This window comes from Trichosurus vulpecula, chromosome 2 (assembly GCF_011100635.1).
Source record: "Trichosurus vulpecula isolate mTriVul1 chromosome 2, mTriVul1.pri, whole genome shotgun sequence".
Classification (NCBI taxonomy): Eukaryota; Metazoa; Chordata; class Mammalia; order Diprotodontia; family Phalangeridae; genus Trichosurus; species Trichosurus vulpecula.
In genome coordinates, this window is record NC_050574.1 from 385,163,066 (window position 1) to 385,177,566 (window position 14,501).

The following is a 14,501-nucleotide window of genomic DNA, read 5'->3' on the forward strand; positions in this document are numbered from 1 at the left end:
TCATTTCTAGGAACACTAATAAATGGGGTTGGAAACACCAATGAAGATGGTTCTACTGGTTGCCAAATTTAAATCTTCAACTGCAGAGAGGTCAGGCACAATGGCACACTTGTTCTTTTACCTAAGACATCTCAGTAAATACAACTCAGTTAAGGAAAAAAAAAAAGACAGAGATTATCCAAAGCCATAAAATGAGGCAACCTCAGTCAGGTTATTTATTTCTATGAATAAATCCCATGAAACATATGAAACCCGAGTGTTGTATAAGTTGAAAAGCCTAAATTTTGCCAGATGTGAATTTCATCTCTGGGTGTGTGGTTAGAGGCTGGTAGGTAAAATGAGGGCAGGGAAGCTTTTATACTGTGGTGTGTGGTTTCTGGAAAGCCTGGAGGGGAATGTTTACTGAGGGTGACCTATTTGGAACCACACCAGCCACTTTTGAAATACTGCTTTCTGGATCTCAGACAGACAAATATTTGATTCCAATTCTGAGGGAGGAGGATTAGAGACATAATGAAGGAGAGCCTTCTTTTTCGCATAAGGTTATCATTTGACAACTTTTGTCAACTTATTAGGGCATGTTAAATCAAAATTTATCAACCCCCTTTAAAAAGAATCCAATTATTTCCATCCAAATAAAGTGGAACAAGATTGGCTGGAGGGGCAAGATGGGAAAAAAGGGCTGTGGTATGAGATGAAAAACTTCACCAATTATGATTCAGAAGACATTGCAGGCAGTAAAAAAGGATAAGTCTCTTCAATAGATGTAGTATTTTCTCCGTTGGGCAATGCAACTATGTAGCTCAGGCCAAGATAATTTTATTTCAAACTTATTTCTGGAAGACAGAACAAAAAATCACTTGTCCAGGCAAGTGGTTAATGTTCACCTCTTATAACACAGATGTTATGAAGAATAAAGATAATTTTTATAAATGAAGATAAAGGGAGATATGGCTACAAATCCAGGTTGAATTTTTCTGGGATGCTTTACATTGACTGGCTTGGCTTGAAATTTTACAAAAATGGAAAATCTTTAATTAAAGATAAATTTCTCTTCTGGTTTCCAGGTAAACAAAAAAATCTCACTTCTCATATTTATTAAAAATCTTCGTTAAAAAAATAGAGATTTTCCCTCTAACCTTTCTCTTAGAACATCTGTGGCAGATGATGAAGTGCTTTTCCTAAGGAGTGACCAAGATGTACAAATACTGGGGTAAGAGAAAGCTCTATTTTGCTAAAGTGTTTGAGCAATGGCTGCTGTGTTGATACAGCTAGAAGTAAAACAGAACTAGGTGGGTGGGAGGAAGAGTTGCACAATTACCTGCTGAATATGGAACTGTCCAAACGGATAAATCAATCTGGGTAACTCAAGCAAAGGTGCTTCCCCTTCCTGACTCCTGGCCGCAATTCATATTAAGTGTGCACTTCTAGGCACCTAGCATCCTGCTGGATATTCTGAATACTAATCAGAGAAATCTCTGAATTGTCAGAGAAGCCCTTGCAAGTAGAGAGAAGACTGTCTTCATGGTGATTTCTGAGTCATGGAAAGGCCTTCTTTAGCCCAAATCTCTCTCACTGATGGTGACAAAGTGTTGGAAGTTACTTTGAGTTAAGATCTTTTTTAAACTTAAAATGTTATCTGGGAGAAGTAACACAGCAAATCACAATCACCCATTAATATTTTAGCTCACATGGATTTAAAAGACTCCCCCCACCCCTGCCCGGGGGTCAACTGCAAGGGTCCTAAAGAGATTACAGAGTGACAGATTCAGAGCTGTAAGAACTCTCAGAGGCCATCTAGTCCAATCTCCTCATTTTACAAATAAGGGAACTGAGGTCTAGCCAAGTGATATTATTTGCCCAAGGTTGTACTGGTAATAAGCAGCAGGGGCAAAACTAGGACCAAGATGCTTTGTCTCTAAATTCAGAGCTCTTTCCTTTGGGCCACATTACTCTCAGAGAGATGATCTGTAATGAGGAGATGCAGATGAAAAGAGCTCAGGGTCCTTCCAGGAAAGCAAGGCCTAGGACAGGCACTAAGGTAAAGAAACAGCACAAAGGTACCAGGTGCCTGAGAGGAAGACACTAAGGCGGAAAGAAGAGAAGGGAAAGACCTAAAAAAATGACTACAGAAATACTCTCTATCAGGGGTTCTTGATCTTCCCTGCATCATGAACACATCTGTCAGGCTGGTAAAGTCTACAGAAGACTTCCCAGGTTAATGTATTTAATTGCATAAAATAAAACACTTTGGATTAGCAAGGAAACCAATGGTATTGAAATATAATTTTTTTTAATAGTTCACGGACCCCAGGATGAGAACTTGTGGTCTAGGTACTGTTCTTTCACCCTGGGACGGCACCCAGCAATCTCAGCCATTGGAGAATGAAGAATACGCTTTTCCTAGTCCAAAGAAAGCCATCCTGTTTTTCGTTTGTAAAATGGGCTCTAACGAACTTAATTCTTTCATTTGTAAGCTTCCCACTTCCAATGTTCACAACAGTAACACTCTTCCCACACCCCTTCCAAAGAAAATCACACATAATTCAACACATTTTTCAGGCAAACACAGTCTCAACTTGAGAAAAGAGTAAACGAAACCCAGCCAATGAAATAAGTTTCAGGTATCCAAAATTAAGCCTATGTATTTCCCTGAAAATGTCTAAAACATGATAAATGGCAGCAAACTCCACAGGAAAATTCAGCATCATCTTAATGAGATTTTGGAAATGTAATTTCACAAAGGATTCAATCTCTCTAGCTTATCAGCCAATTATACAGTAGGTAGTTTTCCTTTAATTACACAGGTACATATACAAATACATACATATATACCAGGGTTCATTAAGACTTGCCCATCAATTCATGGTTGCATCTAGGATATACTATGCTGTTTCAAGTGCTCTAATATGATTATAATAAGAGGCAGTGTGATATGGTGGAGAGAAAGCCTAAGAAGCAAGAAAACTTGGGTTGAATTAGACAATGCTGGCCATGTGACCCTCCGCAGGGCAACTCCTTTACCCTCTCAGTGCCCCCAGGCAACACCCCCCTCCCCAAGCCTTTAAGTTGTAGGACTATGGAAGATCGGCAGAGGTGAAGGGAGTTTCCTCACTGAGAGTTTCCTATTTGGATGAAAGCACAGGTCTGGACCTCCCATCCACCCAAATCTTGGCATTATTCAAGTACTTTAAGAAAAAAAAAAACTTGTAAAAAACTGTTTACATTAGTCCAGATACAAGGTAAATCTGAAAGGGTCACTAAAAATGTGTGTATGTGTTATAATATAAATCAGTACTGTGTGATCATCACAGGATTTCCTTTGCTGTCACATCAGAAACTCTACTGAGGGGTTTTTAAAGATAGAGGGCTTACGTAATAACCATTCAGTTCTTTTCCTTACTCAATAAAATATTCATTGGATGCACAGTGACCAAGACTCTCAGCCCCTTCCAACGAAGGGTAGTCAGAGTCTAGTTTCTCTTTACTATGTTTAATTTAAGGAGTAGCAAAGGATGCTGATTTCTTATCATTCTGACAATACTAGGAGGAAGAAGAGGCAGGGTGGAGTTTCCCTTCCAGTATTCTGAACTCTGGAAGGGCTGTTCATCATTGTCTCCACTAGCAGCTTTATCTCATTGATTTGAGAATGGGACCAGGGATTGAGTAAAGCATGGGTTCTACCAATTTGAACTTAGTTAACTTTATTCTTCGTTCCTATTTTCATCTCTCTTACTAACCTATTGCTTTGTACTTCTTGACACTGGTTTGGTCCAAGCCCTACTCAGAGAATTGCTTACTACCACTACAGTGGACCTAAATGCATGATAGCCTAGTATAGAAATCCTTTCCCTCGCCTCTAGAAAATGTTGGTTAGTCGCTAAAGGACAAGGGTGACTATGTCACTGTCCTGATGAAGTACCTTTGGTGGCTTCCTAATACTTCTAGGATATAATTGAAACTTCTTAGCTTGGAATTCAAAGCCCTCCACAATCTGGTTCCAACTTATCTTTCCAGGCTTATTTAACCTGAATCCCTTTCACACATTCCATGTTTCAGTTGAGATGACTTACTTGCTAGTCTTTACATTTCCCATTCTATCTCTTTTATCCAAGAAAACCCCCAAAAGGGATCAGGAAGAACTGGACAGAACAGAAATGACGTCCACGCAAAGGCCTCTGCATATTTGAAATGCATGCCCTCCTCACCTCTGCCTCTCAGAATTCCTAATTCCCTTCAAAGCTCAGCTCATGGGCTTTTTTCTGATTTCCCCTAATTGATGGCACTCTTTGCTCAGCTAATCATGTAAAAAGTTAAGTATAGTAAGCGTATTATCACAGAATAGATGGTACTGAAAAAAAGGCCACTTTAAGTCAATCTACATAAAACTTGGACCAACATTTTGTGGGAAACAGTGGGGAAAAGGTCAAATTGGGACTTAACTTGAAAAAAGAAATTACAACTAAGTTTATTTTATATTTAAGAAAATTTACTTTTTAAGTGACAATATGTGGCGCTAATTCTTAGACTGAACAAAGACCGAATCAAATGTTGGTTTTACTGGCATATTTTTCCCAACAAAATTGATAGGATATAGCATCCTTCACTTCAAATTTGCTTTTCACAGCACCAATCAAAGAAGGTCAGTGTTGCAAAAATATCCAGCCTTTCACAAAATTTTTCAAGGTCCTCTTTAAATTCTTTGATATTCAAATCATCTTCTTAGAGGCTCTTACGAACAATTAGTGAGAGACAGACCAGCAAAGATGTTAACCTAATGAGAAGGAAGAGATACTAATGTTAAAGTAGGGTGTGTTTCAATGGGACTGTTTTTTTTTCCAAGGGGTCTCTTTCTTGGTGAACATCTCCGTGTTGTCACAAACAGTGGAAAGGCAGCATGGTGCATTTGATAGATTTTGCTTTGAAGTCAAGAAATACAAGGGTTCAGGTCCTGCTTCTGACATATATGGCTAGCTTAAATCATTGGAGAAGCAAGGTAGAATTTCCCTTAACGGTTTTTTTTTTGGAGGGGGGAAGGCAAGGCAATTGGGGTTAAATGACTTGCCCAGGGTCACACAGCTAATGAGGGTCAAATGTCTGAAGCCGGATTTGAACTCAGGTCCTCCTGACTCCAGGGCTGGTGCTCTATTCACTGCACCACCTAGCTGCCCCGAATTTCCCTTAACTTAATGGGTATGAACCCAGGATTGAGTTCAAATCCTGCCTCTTACATATATTGGCCTTGGGTAAATCACTTCACCTCTAAACGTCCCAGTCAACTTTCTAGGATAACAAGGTGCAGAACAGCTGCTGAACTGCTTTGGTAGAGGGGATTTTCTCACTGGAAGCTCCCTATGCCAGTGAATCACATGTCTGAAATAAAACAAATCACAACTCTGTTGTAATGGTGGGGACTCAATTAACAGAACACTGATAACAATAATTTCTATCTATCTATCTATATATGTGTATATGTATGTATGTATGTATGTCTATGTGTGTGTGTCTATGTGTGTGTAGTATAGAAGAATGAATGTGGTTTCCCTAAAGGTAGGACTGTTTTTCATTAGGCTTTGTACACTCACAGCCTAGCACAGTGCTTTGCAAACAGCAAGTGCTTAATAAGTGCTTGCTGGACTATATTGGTTGACTAGTCGATTTTGGCTCCGGGTTCTATATAATGACCAGTCAAGTCTTAACTGTCCTCAGACTGGTTTTGGTTGATAGATTGCTGCTTCTTTTTTTCACAACGCCTGATGCTAAATGGGTAGGAGGGCTCTATTCTGGATGGGTACTGCCTCTGAGCCCAGCTGGGGCCAAAGGCAACCAGGAAAAGTCAGGAACAGAGATCTCATAGCGATCTTCCTATTACTATATTTAAACTACAGTTGCATAGTTCAAACACATGTACCAGGCCCTGAATATTGCATTTGAAAATAGTTGCAGCAGGTTCAGATTATATGTATATATTTTTCTCCATTAGGGCCTTTTTAGCATGCAAATACATGCAAATAATATGGAAAATAGAAGATATTGGTATTGACCAATGAAATTGGATAGTCTGAACTTTAGGATCCAATGGCATTAGTGTGCCTTTGGTCCAACAGAATCACAGCTCTTAGTTAACTTTTATTGGCTATGACAATAACCAAGGCAGAAGAAGCAAAAATCATGACCAAGGCCATTATCTGTGTGCCAAGTCATTTTCAATTTGTGTCCATCCCTCTCTGCTTTCCTCTTCTTATCTCCTCCCCTCCTCCTTATTATTTTCTTCCTGCTAAAAATCCCTATTATTTTTTTTTCCTTCCCTTTTGGTGTTTTAGAAAAAACAAAAGGCAAGTTTCTTGTTTGGTGGTGAGATTTATTGCATAGTAAATGCCTTGATAGAAAGTAAGCTACCTGAGGGCATGGACTGTCTTTCATTTTTATCAGTTTCCTGAGAATTTAACACAGAGGCACACATAAAAGGCACAAATACTTGTTAACTGATCGATAAACAAAACTCCTCTACTTACCAAAAAGGTCAGAGAACAAACCTCTCTAAATAGAGAAATGTAATGTTTGATGAGAAAGAAGAATGGCATGGTGGGAAGAATATTGTTTCTGAAGTCAGAATACCTGGGTTCAAGTACTGAAGCTGATGTTGTTACCTGTGTGATTTTGGGCAAGTCACTTAAATTCTGTGGCCTCAGTTTCTTAATTTGTTAAATGAAGGGGCTGATCTACTAGAGGCTCCATACAGCTCTCGATCTATGATCCAATGGCATTTTAGATTGCTCAAAAGTATATTGGGTTCAAATTTTATTTGGGTCAAAAGTGAAAATAAATTTGGGGGTTTATAAGTCTGTTTTGAAGACTAGCATTGCGCAGGTACACTAAAGTGTATAGCTGAAGCAATTATCTAGGTAATCCAAGCAAATAGCCTGCTTTGCAGAAATTAAAGTTTCTCAGTCTAGATTATTAAGGTTATCTACACTGCACGGGTTAAGAGATTGTTACTCTTAATCATCCCACTGGATGAAAAACTGAAAAATTCTGTCAAAAATCCAGATGCTTTGTCTACATGATGCCATAGGGAAGAAGGGAGAAGATAAGAAGAGGAAAACAGAGAGTGGTGGACACAAAATAGAAATGACTTGGCACACAGATAATGGCTTTGGTCATGATTTTTGCTGCTTCTGCCTTGGTTAACTCTGAACTTATTGTCATAGCCAATTGTGTTGTGTTTGTCCTTCGTTCTCGAGGAGGACCATGACATCAGAGAAATGATGACATGACTTGCAGTTGACTATGATTTGAGTGAGGGAGGGCTGCGCAAGGTCACCAGCCTCACCTTCTCCTCCAGAGCCATCTGGGTCCAGTGGCCTGATATTCACCATGACCACTGAGATGGCCCAGGATGCATTGGGAGACCCTGGACCTTTCAGGCTAAGGTCTTTTCAGGTTCTCATTTTGAATGAGGTAATGCCCATTCAGTGAATAGGCCTGTTTTAGAAATTAATCAAGGGATAGCCCCTTTAATCAAAATTCAAAAAGAAAAAAATCAAACTGGGAGGGGAAGACCCTCAGGGTTCCTGGCCAAAAGAGTAAAAATTATCTAAACTAACGCACTATGATTCTGTTGGACCAAAGCCACACTAATGCCACTGGATCCTAAAGTTCAGACGGTCCACACTATACTTAATGCATGCCTTAAGAGACTGCTAAAACACCACATTTTCCTCCACCTATTTAGAAAGAAACTTAAGTCAAGTCAGTCTATGCTACTAAGCCATCGGGACTGAAACATTTCACCAGTAGTCCAGTTGTAACAAGGGGAGAAAAGGCAGAATCCAAGTTTCTGGATGTTTGAGTGGAAAAAAAAAAGGACTATTTAAGTCCAAGTGTGTATGTAGGCTAAAAGCCTGTTCTTTATTAACCATGAGTTGTTTCTATTAAAGTGCATGATTATTTTATCAACCAGAAAATAAATAAATGAATGACCTGAATTTCAGTGGGACCTTGGAACTGGCACAAACCAATATGGGGGCATGTTGCTGTCAAGCTGCTAGTACTTTTTATGAATATAAAAATGTATTTCAAGGGCTCTAAAACTCAAGCCAAAATCTGAAAAACACATTCTCCCTCCTCTCTACTCTGCTATTCCTATGCCCCAATATGCACGTTTGCATGATAAAAGGCACCAAAACATGGATATGACAATTAAAGCTTACCATTGTTGTAGGACCGAAAATTTCCTACAAATTTTATGTATTCATATGTTGGAAATTCCTTTGGGTTCAAACTGCCTCTGAGAAGATGACAATAAAACTCTAAATCGTTGTCAGCTGGATCATTAAAAAGAAAAGGAAGGGAGAGAGGAGATATAAGCATTACACAGAAACTAGACTAAACAAGTGGTGTCTTTGTGAAAACTCCTACGTGAATTTAGTCTGTTCAGACACTGCCAGGATATTTCTCTCATTATGACTGACTGGTAGGCCTTGTTTATAACCTTTGCTGTATAGGTTTTTCTTTCTAAACTTCATAGACATTTCATATCCCACATTTGGACACAATTAGTCTTGATTTGCTCACAAATGTCTGTGGTTGATTATGTCAGCATAGATTAGCCGTGGCTGCCTTTGTAGGGTATATGAAAAGTAAACTCCTCACCAAAGCCTCTCTTTCTCTTTTATTTTTTCCTGCTTTGAAGTACAGAGGGGATGACAGAATAAATTGTCATGGAAAATGGGTTAAAACTCGAAAACATGGGCAAAGAATCATTGCTACCATTATAAATGTAATGTTATATACTTTACTAAGTGATAGACATTTCACTAAGGATTAAGGTCTGGCCCTCTGTGTCTTTATGGGGACAAAAATGCCTCTAAACGGGAAGACTCGCCTAAAAAAAAGATCAGGATATCATCTTCTATCTACATGCTGCCAGACATCTGGATTTTAAACAAACAAACAAAAAAATTGGTTAAAAAATCCGGATGTATTTTAATATTCAGATGTTTGGCATCATGTAGACAAAGCATCTGGATTTTTGATAGGATTTTTCAGTTTTTCATCCAGATGTTTCACATTGTGTAGACACAGCAATTGTTTGGCCTTGCAAGATGAATAGAGAGTCCAAGGATTCTAGAATTCATTATCACCAGCAGAATCTCTGCCTCACATAACAGATTCTTTTGTTAAACATGAAAAGTGAGTTGTGATTTTTCTAAGCCAAATTGTCTCATATTTCAAATGTAAAAAAGAAATTTTATTTATTTATTTACTTAATTATTCCTTCTTTTCTTTCTTGGTCTCTCTTAGAAGAGCAGTGGCCACTCAGGGGCCTCATCCTAATACTGATTAGCAGAGAAGCTCTAAGCTGTCCTGTTTTTTCCAATCTGGGCCAGTTTGTCTCTCGATAGGCAGCTTGGTAGCCCTCCAAATACCCAGGGACTCACATTTGTGCCAGACTTTGTGTGGACATCTATTAGCTTTAGCCCAACTAAGGCACAACCTCATCAGGCTATCATCTTCAGGCTCCCCAGTAGCAGGGACTCCAGATCTATACCATTAGACCCTGCTAAAAAAGCATATTTCTTACTTTTTTTTAATCTTCATAATTCATCAAATGGTAGCTTTTGCTTTAAACCTGAGCTATATCTCTAAGGGCCCCCCAAAAATTTGTTATGTAGAATAATTATTCTTGCAATCAGTTTCTCTTTCTGCAACTACTCTTAAGATACCATTTTTTTTGAAAAATAAAAATCCTATTCCAATAGTAAAACCAAACTTACATTTTAAGTATTCTGGAGAGGAAGAATCAGTCACAAGCATATGAGAAGAGAGCATCTTATAAACTTCTGAATGCTCCTGTTCTGGAAGGAAATTTAACAAATTCTGATCCATGACATCTGACTAAAAAAGAAAAAAAAAAGAAAAAGAAACAGGAGAAAAGATTTATGCACAGCATGAAAACCAAAGAATGGAAAAAAAAATCAAGTATATTTCCACATAATGACTGCATAACACATACAGAACCTGTTGTTAGGGTAACAAATCAAGGATCTAGTTTTCATTCTCATGAAAATTCTCTATGCAATGTTACATAAATCTTGAATATATGGAATATCTAAAAGGTTTTACTTAGTAATAATATAAATTATCATATACAGCATTTGAGGTTTGCAAAGCAATTTGCATATCTTAACACAGTTGATCCTGACAATAACCCTGTGAGGTAGCACTGGTATTATTTCAATTTTACAGTTAGGGAAACTGAGACACAGATGTTAAGTGACTTGCCCAGGGTCACAAAGTTAGTGGTTAAGGCAGAATTTGAACTCAGGTCTCCCTGACTCCAAGTCTTATACTCTTCCATCCTGCCAACTAGCTGCACTTTTCCAGCTAGTATACTTGTTAATGCCCATGTAGAAAAGAAATGTTGTAGTAAGTCAAGGATATCTATCAGGAATATAGTCTTTAACTCCCGCCCAAAGGAAAATGTTAATTTCATAAATTCTGGTGGGCAGCAGTACAGACAACCAGAAGTTAAGCCACTAAACCTTGTAAGACAACAGGATTATACAGTTTGAGAGTGAAAAAAGACCACAGGTCATCCAGTTCTTCATTTTAGACAGGAAATCCAAGGCCCAAAGACTTGCCACAGGTAGTGAGTAGTGGAGTCAGGATTCAAATCTAGGTTTTCAGATTCCAAATGGAGCATTTGTTCCACTGCACCACAAGAGAACTGCAAGGGATCTCAAGAAATCATAAAATCAATACACTATTAGTTGTGGAAGGAATCTTTGAAATGGCCTAGTTCTTAAGCCCAAAGAGCTATAAAAATGTGCATACCCTTTGACCCAGCAATGCCACTTCCAGGGCTGTATCCCAAAGAGATAATACAAATGGGAAAAGGGCCCACATGTACAAAAATGTTTATAGCAGTTCTTTTTCTGGTGGCAAAGAATTGGAAATTGAGGGGATGCCCATTAACTGGGGAGTGGCTGAACAAGTTGTGGTATATGAATGTGATGGAATACTATTGTGCTATAAGAAATGAAGAGCAGGTAGATTTCAGAAAAACCTGGAAAGACTTATATGAACTGATGCTGAGTGAAGGGAGCAGAACCAGGAGAACATGATACACAGTAACAGCCATGTTGTGCGATGACTAACTTTGGTAGACTTGGCTCTTCTCAGCAATGCAAGATTCTAAGACAATTCCAAAAGGCTCACAATGGAAAACACAATCCACATCCAGAGAAAGAACTTTGGAGTCTGAATGCAAATTGAAGAAAGCTATTTGCTCTCTCTTTTTTGTTTTGTTTCTTCTTTCTCCTGCTTCATTCCATTGGTTGTAATTCTTCTTTACAACATGACTAATGGGAAAATATGTTTAATATGAATGTATATGTAGAGCCTATATCAGACTGCATGCCATCTTGGGGAGGGGGGAAGAGAGGGAAGGGGAGAAAATTTAAAACTAAAAAGCTTGTGGAACTGAATGTTGTAAACTAAAAATAAATAAACATTTTTTAAAAGAAAGAAATGGCCTAGTTCTTTGTCTTTAAGTCAATGAATGTCTAAACCAAGGGTTCTTAATCTGCAGACAGATTTCAGGGGTTTATGAACTTGGATGGGGAAAAAGAAAAAAAAAACCTTTATTTTCAATAACTTTTAACTACAATCTATTTATTTATTTAAAGACCGTATTCGAAGAAGAGGTGTACAGGCTTCACCAGATTGCCAAAGGCCCAAAGGGATCCAAGGCACAGAAAAGATTAAGAATCCCTGCTAATGAGTTCTTTCTTTCTTTCTTTTTTGGATTATTTATTTATTTAATATTTTTAGTTTTCAGCATTGATTTTCACAAGAGTTTGAATTACAAATTTTCTCTCCATTTCTACCCTCCCCCCTACTCCAAGATGGCATATATTCTGATTGCCCCGTTCCCCAGTCAGCCCTCCTTTCTGTCACCCCACTCTCCCCCATCCCCTTTTCCCTTACTTTCTTGTAGGGCAAGATACATTTCTATGCCCCATTGCCTGTATATCTTATTTCCTAGTTGCATGCAAAACAACCTTTTTTTGAACATCTGTTTTTAAAACTTTGAGTTTCAAATTCTCTCCCCTCTTCCCTCCCCACCCACCCTCCCTAAGAAGGCAAGCAATTCCACATAGGCCACATGCGTATCATTGTGTAAAACCCTTCTACAATACTCATGTCGGGAAAGACTAACTATATTTTGCTCCTTCCTATCCTATCCCCCTTTATTCCATTTTCTCCCTTGACCCTATCCCTTTTCAAAAGTGTTTGCTTTTGATTACCTCCTCCCCCATCTGCCCTCCCTTCTATCGTCCCTCCATTTTTTATCTCCTTCCTCCTTCTTTCCTGTGGGGCAAGATACCCAATTGAGTGTGTATGTTATTCCCTCCTCAGGTCAAATCCAATGAGAGCAAGATTCACTCATTCCCCCTCACCTGCCCCCTCTTTCCTTCCTACAGAACTGCTTTTTCTCGCCACTTTTATGTGAGATCATTTATCCCATTCTATCTCTCCCTTTCTCCCTCAATATATTCCTCATCCCTTAATTTGATTTTTTTTTTAGATATCACCCTGTCATATTCAACTCACCCTGTGCCCTCTGGCTCTCTATATATGTATATTCCCTTCAGCTACCCTAATACTGAGGTCTCATGTATTATACACATCATTTTTCCATGTAGGAATGTAAACAAAACAGTTCAACTTTAGCAAGTCCCTTGTGATTTCTCTTTCTTGTTTACCTTTTCATGCTTCTCTTGATTCTTGTGTTTGAAAGTCAGATTTTCTATTCAGCTCTGGTCTTTTCACTGAGAAAGCTTGAAAGTCCTCTATTTTATTGAAAATCCTTATTTTGCCTTGGAGCATGATACTCAGTTTTGCTGGGTAGGTGATTCTTGGTTTTAATCCTAGCTCCATTGACTTCTGGAATATCATATTCCAAGGCCTTCAAACCCTTAATGTAGAAGCTGCTACATCTTGTATTATCCTGATTGTGTTTCCACAATACCCAAATTGTTTCTTTCTGGATGCTTGCAGTATTTTCTCCTTGATCTGGGAGCTCTGGAATTTGGTGACAATATTCCGAGGAGTTTTCTTTTTGGAATCTTTGTCAGAAGGCGATCAGTGGATTCTTTCAATTTCTATTTTGCCCTATGGCTCTAGAATATCAGGGAAGTTCTCCTTAACAATTTCTTGAAAGATATCTAGGCTCTTGTTTTGATCGTGGCTTTCAGGTTGTCCAATAATTTTTAAATTATCTCTCCTGGATCTATTCTCCAGGTCAGTGGTTTTTCCAATGAGATATTTCACATTGTCTTCCACTTTTTCATTCCTTTGGTTCTGTTTTATAATATCTTGATTTCTCATCAAGTCACTAGCTTCCACTTGCTGCAATCTAATTTTTAAGGTAGTATTTTCTTCAGTGGTCTTTTGGACCTCCTTTTCCATTTGGCTAATTCTGCCTTTCAAGGCATTCTTCTCCTCATTGGCTTTTTGGAGCTCTTTTGACATTTGAGTTAGTCTATTTTTTAAGGTGTTATTTTCTTCAGTATTTTTTTGGGTCCCCTTCAGCCAGCCATTGACTTGTTTTTCATGGTTTTCTTGGATCACTCTCATTTCTCTTCCCAATTTTTCCTCTACTTCTCTAACTTGCTTTTCCAAATCCTTTTTGAGCTTTTCCATGGCCTGAGACCAGTTCATGTTTTTCTTGGAGGCTTTTGATGTAGACTCTTTGACTCTGTTGATTTCTTCTGGTTGTATGTTTTGGTCTTCTTTGTCACCAAAGAAAGATTCCAAAGTCTGAATCTGAATCTGAATCTGTTTTTGCTGCCTGGCCATGTTCCCAGCCAATTTACTTGACCCTTGAGTTTTTCGTTGGGGTATGACTGCTTATAGAGTAGAGAGTACTTTGTCCCAAGCTTGAGGGGCTGCGCTGTTGTTTTCAGAGCTACACAGCAAGGTCTGCCACACCAGCGCTACTCCTCCCCCAAGAACCGCCAACCCAGACCAGACTCAGATCTAAGCTGGCTCCGCACTCCTGCTCAGATCCTCCACTGAACTCCTCCCACCAGGTGGACCTGGGGCTGGAAGCAACTGCAGCTGTAGGTCTATAGCTGCAACACCTCCACTGCCCCTGGGACAGTGGCTGAACCACCAACTCCTTTCACTGTGTCCCAGCAGCTTTTCCCACTAACCTTCTCTGTTGTCTTTCGTGTTTGTGGTTTGAGAAGTCTGGTTAACTGCCACAGCTCACTGATTCAGGGCACTAAGGCCTGTTCTGCCTGGCTCCTGGTCTGCTTGGTCCAGGTGTGGCCCACGCTGGGCCCTGCTCCACTCTGCGTGCGACAGACCTTACCCAGCGACCATCCAGGCTGTCATGTCCTGGAGCCCTGCTTCCCTTTGCTATTCTATGGGTTCTGCAGCTCTACAATTTGTTCAGAGCCATTTTTATAGGTTTCTGGATGGACCTG

General features: G+C 39.1%; 1 protein-coding gene across 3 annotated transcripts in view; it reads right to left on the reverse strand.

The window, feature by feature from the left end:
• The window catches only part of NPAS2 (neuronal PAS domain protein 2), a 252,074-nt gene that overhangs the window by 48,748 nt on the left and 188,825 nt on the right, over positions 1-14,501 (reverse strand). For all 3 annotated transcript variants that reach the window (XM_036745177.1, XM_036745179.1, XM_036745178.1), the window contains 2 exons: positions 9,780-9,900; positions 8,214-8,327 (listed from right to left, as the gene is read on the reverse strand). In XM_036745177.1, the coding sequence (XP_036601072.1) occupies positions 8,214-8,327; positions 9,780-9,900 (235 nt within the window). The remainder of the gene's footprint in view (positions 1-8,213; positions 8,328-9,779; positions 9,901-14,501) is intronic.